We start from the raw sequence: 14,636 nt of genomic DNA, 5'->3' as shown, positions 1-14,636 counted from the left end.
AATGCCCCCTCAACCATCCAAAATGAGCATTCACTGTTGATGAGCTCCACTTTTGGCCCGGGGCAATAAATGGCATCCCTCTTCCATTGACGAATTTAATGGGGACACAAATTATTCTGATCGAGGGATCCAACTGAGCGTCACTCAGCGGGGCTATCAGCACTTATCTCCCGTCTCTGCTGTTTTTCACATGAGCTCAACTACCAGGAGCGAGAGTGCACTCTCTCTCTTACTCTCTCTCTTTCTTTCTCTCTCTCTTTCTCTCTCTCTCTTTCTCTCTCTCTCTCTCTCTCTTTCTCTCTCTCTTTTTTTCTCTCTCTCTCTCTTTCTCTCTCTCTCTTTTTTTCTCTCTCTCTGTCTCTCTCTCTCTCTCTCTCGCTCCACTGCTAAAAGTCACGGAGGTCACAGAGGCTGAGAGACGCAAACTGTCTATTTTTAATCATTAGGATGTGAAGCGCAGTTTTGTTAATGATCATTAGCGTCCTATTCATTTATCAGGAAAACCCATCTCCACCATCTTGGAAAATGATCAAAAGAACACTATTTCTGAGCGCAATAAACATTTATCATAATTTAAAAAATCTTATGAAAGCTCATCAAAGCTTAGGCAATTTACACATGCTTCAAAGAACTGTTCAGTAAAGAATATTGAACAAGTCATGGTTTTCCTGCTAAAAAAAATCTTGCCTTGTCACTGTCTCTCCACAGAGTGGCTGCTCTATCAGAAATTCACCTCCATTGCCCTCTTGTGGTACAAACTGCCAACACACTTGTAGACAACTGAGCTTTAGCATATCTGTGAGATCAGGGGGTGGTAGCCTGCAAAGTGCTGCTTCATGTCAAATTTTCCTCATATTAGCCTCTGTGGGAAGAATAAACATGCAGCTCCTGCTTGTTTTATTAAGCAAAGTGCACATTATGGGCCAGGACTGTTCCACATGTTTGACGACTAATGGGGCACAGGCCTCCTGCTAATGGCACCCCTGCATGCAATCCACACCCTGGCCCATTAGCCTGCTCTGTAAGGGTCCTCAGGGACAGGAAGAGACCCCTTATCACACACTTTCCCCCCGCCCCCACACACACAGACAAACACTCTTTTAAGATGTGTATCCCAAAAGAATATTTTGCACTACTGGTGTGTGATTTTTGGAAAAAATGACTCACAATACCTGTTGTAATGAATTCTTCACAGCATGATGTTTAACTAGGTAACAGGCTAAGTGTGCAAATTATACTATTATATTATACTACATACAATATACTATATAAAGTACTATTATACTACATACAATATACTGTATAAAGTATTCCGACCAATTAGCACAGCGGCTTCAACAAAGCTGCCATCAAACCACGACACAAGAAATAGCATTCTAGCAGTAAAATTGACCAAACAGCACCAGAGGAAGCAGACAGACAGCAGCCATGAGATGTGACGTGATATGATGTGACAGGGGAGGAGGAGGAGGACACACTCACTGGGACACATGAGTGACGGGCAGCAGCAGGCTGTCGGCCTCCATCTCCATGTCATCAGGGTGGCTGCTGTTCCTCTGGAGCGGGGGAGGGGAGTGGACCTCCAGGAGCCCCGGACTCTTCTTCACTGCTCAGACACACACACACACACACACACACACACACACACACACACACACACACACACACACACACACACACACACACACACACACACACACACACACACACACACACACACACACACACACACACACACACACACACTCACATATGGCTAATAACTAACACGCCTACAGCTGATCAACACTTCTTTTCACCTCTTAGTGTCTTAAAACGGTTTGAATGTATAATGATAAATCAGTTAATGATAGATCAGTTAAATCAGTAGTAAACACACTACATGGAGGTGCTTGATTTATGATGAGGGAGGCGGGTTGGCCACTGACCTGGGGGTGGGGAGAACTGGAAGGAGGAAATGGAGGTCCAGGATAGCTGACGGTCTGAGAGGATGGAGATAAAAACACGCTGTCTTATCTTTTAAGACCAGTGGCCCACTGACACTTTATCTTTGATCCCTTCAAACAACTTCCTGGATAATACCAACTGTCAGGGCTTGGTGTAGGTAGGACCCAAAAGAGGAGCAGAGCGGAGTGATGAACAAAACAGTTATTTAATGAACCAGGCAATGGCATAAACACTAGGGCAGATCAGAGTCAAATACAGTATCTTGCCAAAGTATTCAGCCCCCCTGAAAGTCATCACCATTTTCAATAAAAAAAAAAAAACGATACTTACACATATTTGCTCAATCAGTTTCGTCATTTTGAACACTTATGCTGTAAATAAAATCAATTAAAAACAAAAATAATCTGCTTGCATAAATATTCAACCCCTACACATTAATACTTTTAATACACATTTTGACGTTTTATGTGTCAGGTTTATGAACAGCTCTTAAGATTAAGGCCTCCTACACCTGCACCCCAATTCCAGCCACAGAATTCTGTCGATTGTTATGGGTGATATGTGGACAGTGGTGATCCGTCACCAGTTTAAATCTTCCTTGGATTCTTGGTTTGGGGGACAAGCATGTTTCTACAAAGCATATAGGTGGTGTAATGCAACTTCCACTTTATTAATGGGTCTAATGGTGCTCAATTGGACATCAAGACAGCAAAAGTGAGTTATTTCCTCACTTAAGCATTTGAATCACCTTGTCTCTTTAGTCTTCTTTCCTTCTGTTATTTCACAACAAGTGATTATTATACGCAGAAGGAGATCTCTACTTTAACCACTCATAGGTAGCACCTAATTATAATCAGTTATGGTCAAATAAGTGCCACCTCTGTATAATCTGTGAATGATTTCTCATCTGCCTTACTCTGGAACTCAAAGGTTCGAATGCTTATTCCCCCTACTATATTTCAGATTTTATTTATTTATTTTAACATAGGCAGACTTATCACCTTTTTTGACTTCGGAAATATCCTAGAGCATAAATGTTCGCATTAAAAATACTGGATTTAGAAATCATGTGTAAGCATCTTTGTAATTGTGAAAATGATGATGAACATCAGGGGGGTTTAATACTTTTGCAAGCCACTGTCTCAGAACAAAAGGCAGATGGGGCCGAACCATGAGACAATAGGCAGAAACAGACAATGGTCATCAGAACAGGAAGACGAGAACAGGCAGAGGCTCAGGGGAACAGGAGGGTCGTAGAATAACAATACCAGGCAAGGGTCAAGACTCAGTGAACAGTCCAGATCAGATCAGGCAGAGATTCCAACAACAGTGCTTGCTTACCTGGTCCAATAAACAGGCCAGAATCAAAAAGCACAGCAAAACATAAAGTCCAGGCAGGTCAAAACATAATGTTGAGTAATAATGAGGCTTGAGAGAATCAGTGTGATAATCCAGCCATGGCTGCCAGGTGAAAGGTGGTTATAAGCGGTTCCTAATGAGGCGAACAGGAAACAGGTGAGTCCAGTGTGACAGGGCCAATGGTGAAGACACGGAGTCCGGAGCAGAGCATGGGAGAGACGGGAGGCAGGGGGTAAAACAGGACTAGGAGCAGGAAGAGCTGCGCCGGACCATGACAGTACCTCTCCCCCTATGGACGCCACCATATGGATTTCTGTGGTGGAAGGCAGAGATAAGGGAGTGGTCCAAACTGTGCTTAGCAGGAGCCTTACTCTCTCCTCAGGACCACGTCCTTACCAATCAACCAGGTATTAGAGGCAGCTGAGTAGTCTCTATACCGTGAATGCCTCACCACCATCAATGATTCTGGGGGTTCTTCCACCAAGGAGGTTTTGTTTTTTGTAGCAGTTTGCTTGTCTGTTTGTCAGTCTGTAACAGGATTAGGCAAAAACTATCAGCCCGATTTTCATTAAACTTGGTGGAAAAGTGTAGCATGGGCCAAGGAAGAACCCATTTCATTTTTTACCAGCAAGAAGGTTACAATGATGTGATGCACTTGCTAAATGTTATGTGTAAGCTCAGTGCAGAGGTTTGGGCGTTTTAGAATCGTTTTGTCATTCTCGTGTTGAGAGAGAAAAAAAATGTATGTGCTGTGAACGTCATCCTTTTCCAAACTGGTAGAAAAAAATGCAGTTTTTGAAAAATATCTGGATACGTGCAGACAAGACCACAGACCAAGCAACCAGCTACATAAGGATGGCAGCACTCTCAGATAAGGGGAAATGGCGGTGACAGGCTATACACCGTGGTACACCTCCTAGTACCGTGGTATGGTGGCGATGCAGTTGTTGTTGCAGCCCTATTAACCGGAAGAGTGGATTGAACTGGAGAGCTAACCAGCTGTAGGCAGTCCACCTGACAAAACTCACTCCAACGGGAGATTCTGGGGGTTGCGCTTGGCCAGCTATGGTAACCCCAGAACAATGGTCTCATGAGCTCTGTCCATGACAAAAATGAGATCATCTCTGAAAGGTTACCTGACACCTGCAGAGAGAGAGTGGTTCGGTGATGTGAGAAACGGGGTTCAAAGAGTGGCCATTGAGAACTTGGATCAAGAGACGTCCCAGACGGGAATACTGAATACGGAATAAAGCTTTGGTCAGCTCCTGAGTTAATTAAAGCAGGAAGGCAATCGTGACAGGTAGGAACTGCCTGGAAAGGATCGGAGACTTGAAGGTAATACTCACTAGGGCCTCAGAGGGGGTTTGTGGATTCAAGCATTTGACCGGACAGGCATGACTAAACTGACCTTGTTGACCACAGTAAAAACAAGCGCTTGTGTCCAGATGGTGCTCACGCTCTTCTGGCAGAACCCTTCTCCTCCCCAGCTGCATTGGTTCCGCCTCCGCTGAACTAGGACCAGGAGTCTTCATTACCGGTCTGGGAAAACTTGATCGCCTTGAACATCTCGACCGAGACCTCAGTTGAGCATCGATGCGCCCTGCCATATTCATCAAAGAATTCAGCTGCTTCCCTTCCTCTGAGCAAGCGGTCAAAAACACAATTCAACTCCGCTGAGAACTCTTGAAAAGAAGCACAAAAAGGTGACCCGCCATCCCACAGCTCCGTTCTCCACTCCCGGGCTCTTCCGGACAGCAGGGATATCGCATATGCTACTCATAAGTCCGTCCAGAAGGAAAAAGTGGGGGGTGTAGTTCCATAGCGAGAAAACATTGAGACAAAAAAGGAAGGAAAAGAACCAGGCTCACTGTCCTAAGGCTGCGGGGACAGGCAGCCTGAGTTCCCGAGGGATCGGAGGAGGAGAAGGGACCAACGAAGGAGGCTCGGTTATAGGAGGAGGAGATGCTCGGAGCTGGCTGAGCCGAGAGGTTATCATATTTAATGCTTCTCCGACAGATCGTCAGTTCTGGTTTACTTAGAGGATTTCTTGCTGATGAGCCTCGCTTCTCCAGTGCTGCCATCACATGATTGGCCCCTGCTGGGTCCATCTGGACTGGATCACTCTGTCAGGGTTTGGTGTAAGTAGGACCCAAAACCAGAGCAGACAGGAGTGAAGAGTGAACAGTTCTTTAATGAATCAGGCCATGGCATAAACACTAGGACAGAAGGGTCATCCTCAGACAGTCCAGAGTCACATATCAGAACAAACAGGCAGATGGGGCAGAAGAACCATGAGACAGAGCATGGGGAAACACCCCAGACAGGAGGCATAACACAGGGCTAGGAGTGGGAAGTGCTGGGACTAGACCGTGACAAACCACTTCCTATTTAGTGACCTGAGGAGGAGGAGGAAGAGGAGGAGGAGGAGGAGGGAAAAAAGGCAACTGTCTACTAATATGGCTTCCTCTTTTTTTTTTACTAATATTACATTTTGGTTTAAAATGTCACATTATGCCCTTTAAATAGAAACCCTGAGCTACATGCTGCAGAAGAGCACAGGGATTATACTAGTTTAGTTTAATCAGATTTACACAACAAAATACAACTGCAGCATTGTGTAGCATTATACTCATGATGACTGATAATGAGTTAGTTCACACTCCAATTACAGACGTTAGGAACTAGACACTTGAATTGCCTTGAGCTGTGAAATGTTGGAAAGATTTAATCATGAGGAGAAGAGGGGTGTGAACACAAGGTGGCAAGTGATTAGTCAGGGGACACATGCAACACAGGACACTAACAGCAGCTCACCCCATCTTCTCAGAGCAGGGGTTTTCCACTGAGCAAGGAACAACCCAGCAGAGAGAGAGAGAGGGAGTGAGAGAGAGAGAGAGAAAGAGACAGAGAGAGAGAACAAATCATTAGCAATGACAGAACAGACCCCATCCCATAAGCATCACTGTAGCCAACCTACACGAAAAACAAATAGGAACACAGTGATGCATAAAAGAGCAGAAAAGGAAAGCAGAGGTACAGATGCTAAACGTCACTCAGTCGGGGGCCCTAGAGACAGCTGCAGATGTGTGCTGTGTGGCTCCTACCTGACTGCTGCGTGCTGTACACATCCGAGGTGTTGTCAAAGTCATAAGTGATGCTTGGCACCGTCGGAGAATTGGGACTGCTGTCCTTCTCAGTGCTCCGCTGTTTCCTCTTTAACTTTACCTGCATGCAGAGAGAGAGCAGGCTATTTGGTATACAAAGACTTGGAATATATTGTATGAGTATCTGTTGTATATCATATGTATATCATTGAGATTCACAAACCACGTCCTTTGAAACTCTTAATACACTACTACACAAATGATTGACTTTGAGTTAAGCTTTGATTTACTGGTATTCAATCAGTACAGTAGCACTGGACAGAATCTGAACACTGATCTGCTGGGTGTAGAGGAGGTACCGTTTTCTTGGGCTTTGGGCTGTAAATGGCAGCGCTGTGGCTCGCTGACCTTCTCTGTACAAACATCTTATAGGTGGCGGAGTCATGGTTCAACACGGCAACACACCTCCAGGAGGACTGAGACAGAAGAGGGACAGACGCACACGCTCAGTGATGCACACGCTCAGTGACGCAACTCTTGTGTGCGCAGAGTAGAGGGAGGAACAATATGTCTGTCTGCATTTGTGAGCCGAGCTGGCCTAACCTGGATGAGACAGGCAGCGGCTGGGATCTGCCTGTTGAAGTGCTTCTGTCTCTGCTTCTGCTGGACCTTCAAAGCAAAGCCAGAGCCCAGGATTCCCTGCGGAACGCCACAAAACACACAAGCATGCTGGACACTCACATACAATCACACTATCACACTATCACACCATCATATTGTAGTTATTCGTGCAATGTCAAAGCTTCTCTCCTTCCCCGTGGGAATAAAAAAAGGGTGAGAGTGAGAGTCAAGCCGTCTATGCGTGTTCTTCCTAAGAGGCTGTCTGTTGTAATGTACTGCAGTGAGTATGTCATCATGTCTGGGATGCACTGCAACAAGTAACACATATATTTCATGCATCCACTTACTGCTGGCAGGGCGAAAAAGGAGATGGCAAAGACTGAGAAGCAGGATGCTATAGTTTTCCCAATCCAAGTCTGTGGTACCTTATCTCCGTAACCTATCGTAGTAACGGTCACCTAAGATAAAGGGCACATCGCATGCAACAAATGAGCCAGAGTTATCTACAGAGCACACTTGGTTCATGTGCACAAACATATCTGGACAAAGATGGATGAAGAGTCTCACCACTCCCCACCAGAGGGCATCAGCATAGGTGCCGAACTCCGTGGAGCCGTTGCTGTCCACGGCATCCTTCTCAGCCAGGTACACGAAGTAGGAGGAGAAGATGAGGCCTAGGAAACCAATGTACAGGGTTGTGATCAGCTCCTAGAAAACCAAAGCACATCATTAGGAAAACAGGCGAATGCTCTGAGGTTCTATTGTCTGTTGTTGTTGTTGTTGTTGTCTTACTCCGCTGATTCACGTCAGTTATATCTCCAAATATGGCATGTAGTGGATAGAAGCATTGCTTTGATGTGTGGCCGTGTGATGTGTATGCTTCGCGGCTTTGCACCCCAACCTGTCGGTGTATGAAGACCACAGATCCAAGGAGACGCCAAGTTCCTCCTTGCCTGTCAACGTGGAGCATCCGCAGGATCTGCAGGAAGCGAATCCCCCTGGAGCGAGCACATCCAGCACTCTTCATCACATCTACCACCTCACTATCACTTTCACTCGTACTGCGAGAGCAGGTAAGCTGAGGTCAGGACACTTACCGCACTGCAGAGGTCGCAAACACTTGGCCATTGGAGCCCACAGCAAGCACAACGATAGAGGCCACCACCACGATCAGGTCTATGAGCACCGCACAGGGACACAGTACATTCAACATGCAGTTTTATAACATTAGATTAAGGAAATGTAATGAATAGGAAATGTGAAGTGTTTTATAGTGTACTGCACCGATGATGGAGATGGGTTTCCTGGCGAACCGCAGCCTTCCCAAGATGCCCACATATTTGCTCCGGCATCCGGCTGCCCAGAGTCTCACCACGTACTCTACACCAAAAAACACCACAAGCACAATTTCCTGCAAAGAAAACAAAATGATGAGCATTTTTAAAAGTCAGCCAGGGTTTAGCAGGGTTTAGAATCAGATAAGAAACATAAATTCTGTTTGAAATGCTGGGATGTTTCCTAAGGCGATTGTATCACTGACAGTCAATAATAAACTTGACAGCTAGAATTTTAATTAGGAATACCTGACTGGCCCAGCAGGAAACAGATCAAATTATTTTGAGTGGCAGCATATTCAATTACATTTTGAAAAGAAAAGGCAATCTTACATGCATACAAATGTGAGATAACAACCCTTTACTATTGTAAGGCTCACAAAATAAGTCGGACATTATCATGGAAGGAAGCGATGCAAATTTGGAGGGAGTGAAATTAGAATAGAATACACATGCATGCTATTCATTTACTAATTATGCAATTCTAGAATCTGAGCAATTGTCAACTGAACCAATTTCCCCTCGGGATCAATAAAGTATTTCTGATTCTGAACTAAATAAATACAGAACAAAACCAAACCGATATCCTTGTGATAATTCAAATGCATCGCACTTCGAACTTGACGACTACGATGATGAGGTGGAGACAGTATTGACAGGAGGTTATGTGAAACCACAGAGAGGCCAGCTCGCTGACATGGACGACAACTGCAGCTCCCTCAGTTGAACTGCTTGCTGGGGGTAAACAATGGGGAGCTTGGTGTCTGCTGCCCAAGGCCCCACTGAGCCCTGAAGGCCCAGAGACAAGTATGAGTAATGAGCTTGGCTGGGGAGCCCTCTGTTTGCTGACGTGTTGGGGCGCACGGTGGTGGTGGGGTGACTGGGTCCCCACCAGCAGCCTGGGAAAGGGGGAGCCTTTCCTGGTGAGGGGCAGACGGCAGCAAAGGTTAGCTTGTCCAAACCTTGCCTTAGAATGGCGCGGCTCAACAGGACCTGCCCTGGTGTGTAGTGTAGACACAGGGTGCGGGGGCAAACAAAGCAGCAGACAGATGCAGAATGGGGCATACTGACGGAGGGAGGGCAGTAGGGACGGCTGGTGCCACAGGGCATATAAGGCATGAAAGGGTACATATAACTCCATCTGTTCCAAAGGCAGCCATTCAGCTTGAACGTTAACTCTATCATGGATCATCCCTGTGTAATTTAGACAAATGTAGAGAGAACAAGAGTTCCACAAAAAAAGAAAGAAATTGGGCTAATTTCAATGTTAAAGATGTGAAGCGTCCAGTTCATTAGCCCACTGACACAGTGACCCCACTGACCAGCTGTCATGACATACAGTCTGGGTGGACAACAAAGAGGGCGCCTCTGGCCATGGGAGTAGGGCAGGAGGGGGGGGGGGGGAGGAGGGGAGGGCAGGAGGGGAGGGGGGCACAGGAAATCAAGCAACAGATGCAATACTTCTCCAGGTTACCGTGGTAATGTGATTTCTAATCCAACCTGCAGCAGGGCGGACTGGGCAGCATTTCGTTGGCTACAGGGGGTTGCGATGGCAACACAAAGAGAATGGCGGACCAAAAGTAATCAATCTTTTTATTTTCACTATGAAGGCTTGATATTGACATCAGAGATTGTTTTGAAAACATGTGTGCAGTGTAAAAGCACTCAACAAAAGAATAGGCAAAAGAACCATACAGTTTACAATTATATGCATTTTTACAACATTCATATCATTCAATCATATTACATACAAAAATGGCAGGCTATGAAACAACCGAAGAACAAACATTTAGGGTGATTACCGCGCAAAATGGGTTGACTGACCGAACGCAAAATGTTGCCGGTCTTTGTGCAAAATGTTGCAATGCCTTATCTTGATAAAAAAAATGTGCGCTTGCTTTCACACAGCATTACAGACTCTGAGCTCCCCACCATTCAGAGACAGAACAGAGTGTCCTCTCTGCAGAGCAGGGGAGGTGTGATGGGTCCTCACCCCCCAGCAGGACAGAGATAGATGGGATCAATTCCTGCACTCTGGGGGGCAGGAAGTCATGCCCCTTAACTGTCTCTGTGATGATTACTCTCTCACTTGTGAAGAGAAACATTGAGGAAGCACGTTTTTTGCACGTTGCGCTGATGTGAGAGCAGCTTTTAAAAGGGAAGGAGTGTGACTTCTTCTGGGTGACGGTTTGGTGCTGTTTTATCACACTGTGACAACGTTTATCTTGCACGAGAGTGTTGGGTCACTGTTCATTAGAGCTTGACGTGCTTGTGTGCTTAACTACGCCAGTGAGGACATCCTGTTCTGCCTCTCGCTCCCTACAACTCTACATGTGTTCTGTCACACCTTCTCAGATGGAGCAGAACACATCCTTAACCAGATGCTATCTGCACAGCACCAATGAGGCCACTTTTGTGCTGACCATTGTCAAAAATAGCAACGTTAGGAAAACTATATAAATACTAATAACTAACTAATTATGTGCAGTATATCCATTGTGAAATGTGAGTATTAGGCCTTCATATTCTCTAATGCTGGGCTTGTGGAATTGTGAAAAACCCGGAAAATGCCTTCCACACTTTCCGATTCCAACTCCTGCTGAATGAGGCCGATGACCGCTGCCATAATGTGATGATTTGCATGAACAACAAAGGACAATTAGAGCATCATGGGACAGTGTAAACATGCTGGCCATGTGAAAGCTGCCTCACTAAACTAAAGGACCCATCCTGTTATTGGTAGCTGCAGGGGATTCCCCTTGTTTCCAATTGTGCCACCTGCTTGGTTAAGGATGGAACTTTTACATGTCCTGTATGTCTGCCTTGTGATTGTCATACAATATTCATCCCTCTAAATGAGTCCCCCTTTAAAGGGCCCTTTAAACAGCACAGTGTGTTGCCAAAGCCTAGAGGTTTAGTGGACCGTAAAAAGACAAAAGAGCAATAAACATTGTGACCCAGGTCAGTTTAATGTAGTTAGTAAATATCCAGCTGTGAGCATTGTAGTCAGTGAACATTAGCACAGAAAAGATCAGAGACCTCAGCTGTCACCATATGGCAGACGTAAGACATTTAAATCCAAATTGAGTTGATATCCAGTACTCAGCGAACAAAGATAACCGTCTAAACATTTTAAAACATAGTTTTGGTAGAGTCCTTCTCTGTTCAGTCAATCAAAATGAGTCTATTCAATTAAATGAAGGAATACAGAAATGAGAAAAGAATAGTTTAGAGTAGTTAGTTAACTGAACATATTGACAATTACTACGGATCAGTAAACAACTGACGACCAAAATAACTTCTCTTCTCTGGCAAATGCAGTGATTTCAGAGAAGCTTGAATATTTGATTCACAGTAAAGTGCTTCAGTCACTGCAACATGCCTCACTAGATGAGGAGGTTGAGGAGGAGTACATTGGCAGCCGCTCAGATCCTCTGTGCCGTATTTCCTTTGTGAGTAACTTTCTGTCTGACAAATGAGAGTTCATCAGAGGTCAAGTGCAACAGTACCAACACATAGTGCCAGTACTGAAGAGAACTGAACAGACAGTTCTCCAAAACACCCCACGCATCTGCCCCTCTAACCAGGGACGGGTACTGTAAGCATTGCTGGAATCTCCCTGTAAGATCTCTCACTGATGCAACGCGATCTGTTGAGGTCTGATTCATGACATTTGGCCACAGAATCGCCTCGCTGGCACAAAAGGGGGGACACCTGTTGCGAGCTTGGTTAAGCCTGGAGCCTCCGAGCGGGCAGCAGCTCCGGGCCCGGCTCCACTAATCCCTGCAGGGGCTCCCCCGCTCCGAGCCCAGAGTCTGCTAGATTAACTTGTGATTCTGGGCGTCGCCTAATGAACAGGCCGTGCTGCTTTAATCCCATTAGCCATTGGCTGGGTTGAACTTTGACCTTGTGCGCCTCGAACCACCAAACCCCAGCCTCGCCCAATCTGCCCCTAATCTCCCTCCCCTCGCTTTTGCTTTTTGCTGGTTGCTCGAGGGGGTCGCACCCCCCCCGCACTGGTCTTTGTCTCTGCTCTGCCAAGTGAAGAAAGGCAGATTTACCACACAAACAGACAAATTATTGTGAGCATGAGGTCTGCTAATCTCAGCATCTGGCACTCAAAGAGTCGCTGAATCGTGATTCGCTCAAATCTCCCTTTGTCTCAAGTACAACTGCCACTGGGCCCGCCCCTCCGTCAGAGTCAAGGTAACAACAATCCTTTACAGTATTGAGTTCATCACAAATCACTTATTAACTTTATCAACACGTGGCAGGGGTATGAGCTCAGAATAAACATATATCACTCACACTGATTTATTGTTCCTCAGACATGATGATCCTCAGGTATTGTTGCAGGTTGCACTTGCAATCCACAGGTTGCTATGGTATCAGTCTGTGATTAGGCATGTTTATCAAATAATGTTTATTGATTGGTGGGTTTTGTTGATCTAAGTAGTGTGTTTGTTAAAAGGTCTCCTCAAATCAACTTTAGGAATAAATAACAATATCCATCATTTGAACCTGATAATAATTCAAAACCTACTCATTAAAATATACAATATATAACTTTTCCTTAAGAAATGCCATATGAATGTGTAGTTTGATCCACAGAGTTCACAGAAACCAGAACCTAGACACTGTCCTGTTTGATAAAAAAAAGGATTCTTTACGTTTCTGTGTCATTTGTAAGCATGTGTCTTTCTATTGCATCGGTAGACTATCAGCACGGTTAAAATGCACTGCATCTATCTAACGGTTAAAGGTGATTTCATGTATCAGACAACCTGAGTAGAAATAACCGAAATGCATGTATTCATATAACTGTAATTAAGTACAGAACGTTTTGTATTTAAAAATAATTAAGCTTTATTCATTCAGGTCACTTCACAAAAACAACCCCACATGGAGGGTCACACAAAGGAAAGGCAGTGCGTGACTGCCCTCTGCTGGTCAGTATGAAAGAGGGTATACATAATGTATACAGAGCAAGAACACTGCCAGCAAGAAACCTAGCTAGTGTTGACCTCAAATCAGATTTGAACAATGTTGAGATAAGAGGTTAATCTGTCCTTGAATCAAGATGAATTGGCCACTTTATGGAGCACAAGAGAGGAAAAAAACATACAAAGACCACAACCGTTTTTGCACATCAACCACTCCCTTAAATGTCAGTTGATTTTGACCTTGAGCACATTAGCAGAAGTACTGCACTTGTGGATGGACAACGTTTAGATTAGAATGGGAACTCACCAGTGGATGGACAACGTTTAGATTACAGTGGGAACTCACCAGTGGATGGACAACGTTTAGATTAGAATGGGAACTCACCAGTGAATGGACAACGTTTAGATTAGAATGGGAACTCACCAGTGGATGGACAACGTTTAGATTAGAATGGGAACTCACCAGTGGATGGACAACGTATAGATTAGAATGGGAACTCACCACCCAGAAGAGTGTTCCGTGAGCCAGGGACTGGTACTGTTCGATAGTGGACAGCACACTGAGGATTAAGCACGCCAAGACAATAAGAAACCTGCAAGGGAGAAGTAAACAATTAGCTACCAATCACAATAAGCCATTCCAACACCAATCTACCAATGGCGTGGTTATCCTCACTATGTTGGAAACAGTTGGAGGCATTTAATCCAAGTATTGTCCACTACCCGTCAGTTAACCTTCAGTTCAGTTAACCTTCAGTTAAATTGTTCTGTGGCAATTCTTACAGAATTCTCAGAAATAGGGCACACGATCAAACAGTTGACAGCACACAATCAGAAATGTCTCATAAATCTGGTGATAATGTAACATGACACAAAAACTCTACAGGCTAACATAGACGGAGGAGAATGCTTCCATGGCCTTGTTGTTCTACCTACAAAAGGAGCAGAACAATGAAAACAGACCACTAAACCTCTAGCATATCAAGGCAAAGTACAGTTGGTACATTTTTGGCTGAACTTAGTAGAGGGTTTATTCTGACTGTGTATAATTCAGACAGATATATGACAACGTGCTGAATCCTGAACTGTAAATATACTGTATAACATCTAAAAAATACGACATATGCTGGAATACATCTAAGTAGACTTTAAGCAAACAAACTGTAATGGTACATTTTTTTTGCTATAAACTCTGGCTAATGTAAGTAAGTCCGTGTTTTAAACCATGGACTGGAGTTCATGGGTGTTGCCCTCAATCAGTTCTTATTTTTTTAAGACAAACACATCGCTCAGTTAACTCTCCGGCAAGGTCACATGTCCGCTCTGCC

The 14,636-nt window shown here is 44.8% G+C and overlaps 1 protein-coding gene across 2 annotated transcripts in view; it reads right to left on the bottom strand.

Annotated features, from left to right (window-relative positions):
* Positions 1–14,636, bottom strand: part of kcnq1.1 (potassium voltage-gated channel, KQT-like subfamily, member 1.1) — a 34,530-nt gene that overhangs the window by 15,516 nt on the left and 4,378 nt on the right. Inside the window, exons 2-12 of one of the 2 annotated variants that reach the window (XM_031569667.2) lie at positions 13,811–13,901; positions 8,316–8,442; positions 8,129–8,207; positions 7,933–8,029; positions 7,599–7,739; positions 7,379–7,489; positions 7,014–7,109; positions 6,770–6,886; positions 6,411–6,531; positions 1,929–1,982; positions 1,483–1,606 (exon numbers count right to left, since the gene is read on the bottom strand). In XM_031569667.2, the coding sequence (XP_031425527.1) occupies positions 1,483–1,606; positions 1,929–1,982; positions 6,411–6,531; positions 6,770–6,886; positions 7,014–7,109; positions 7,379–7,489; positions 7,599–7,739; positions 7,933–8,029; positions 8,129–8,207; positions 8,316–8,442; positions 13,811–13,901 (1,158 nt within the window). The remainder of the gene's footprint in view (positions 1–1,482; positions 1,607–1,928; positions 1,983–6,410; positions 6,532–6,769; positions 6,887–7,013; positions 7,110–7,378; positions 7,490–7,598; positions 7,740–7,932; positions 8,030–8,128; positions 8,208–8,315; positions 8,443–13,810; positions 13,902–14,636) is intronic. The other variant, XM_042708099.1, reaches the window with a different exon arrangement.

Source organism: Clupea harengus, chromosome 6 (genome assembly GCF_900700415.2).
Source record: "Clupea harengus chromosome 6, Ch_v2.0.2, whole genome shotgun sequence".
In the NCBI taxonomy this organism is placed as follows: Eukaryota; Metazoa; Chordata; class Actinopteri; order Clupeiformes; family Clupeidae; genus Clupea; species Clupea harengus.
The sequence above is the reverse complement of the archived record's forward strand: the minus strand, read 5'-3'. Positions and strand labels throughout refer to the sequence as shown.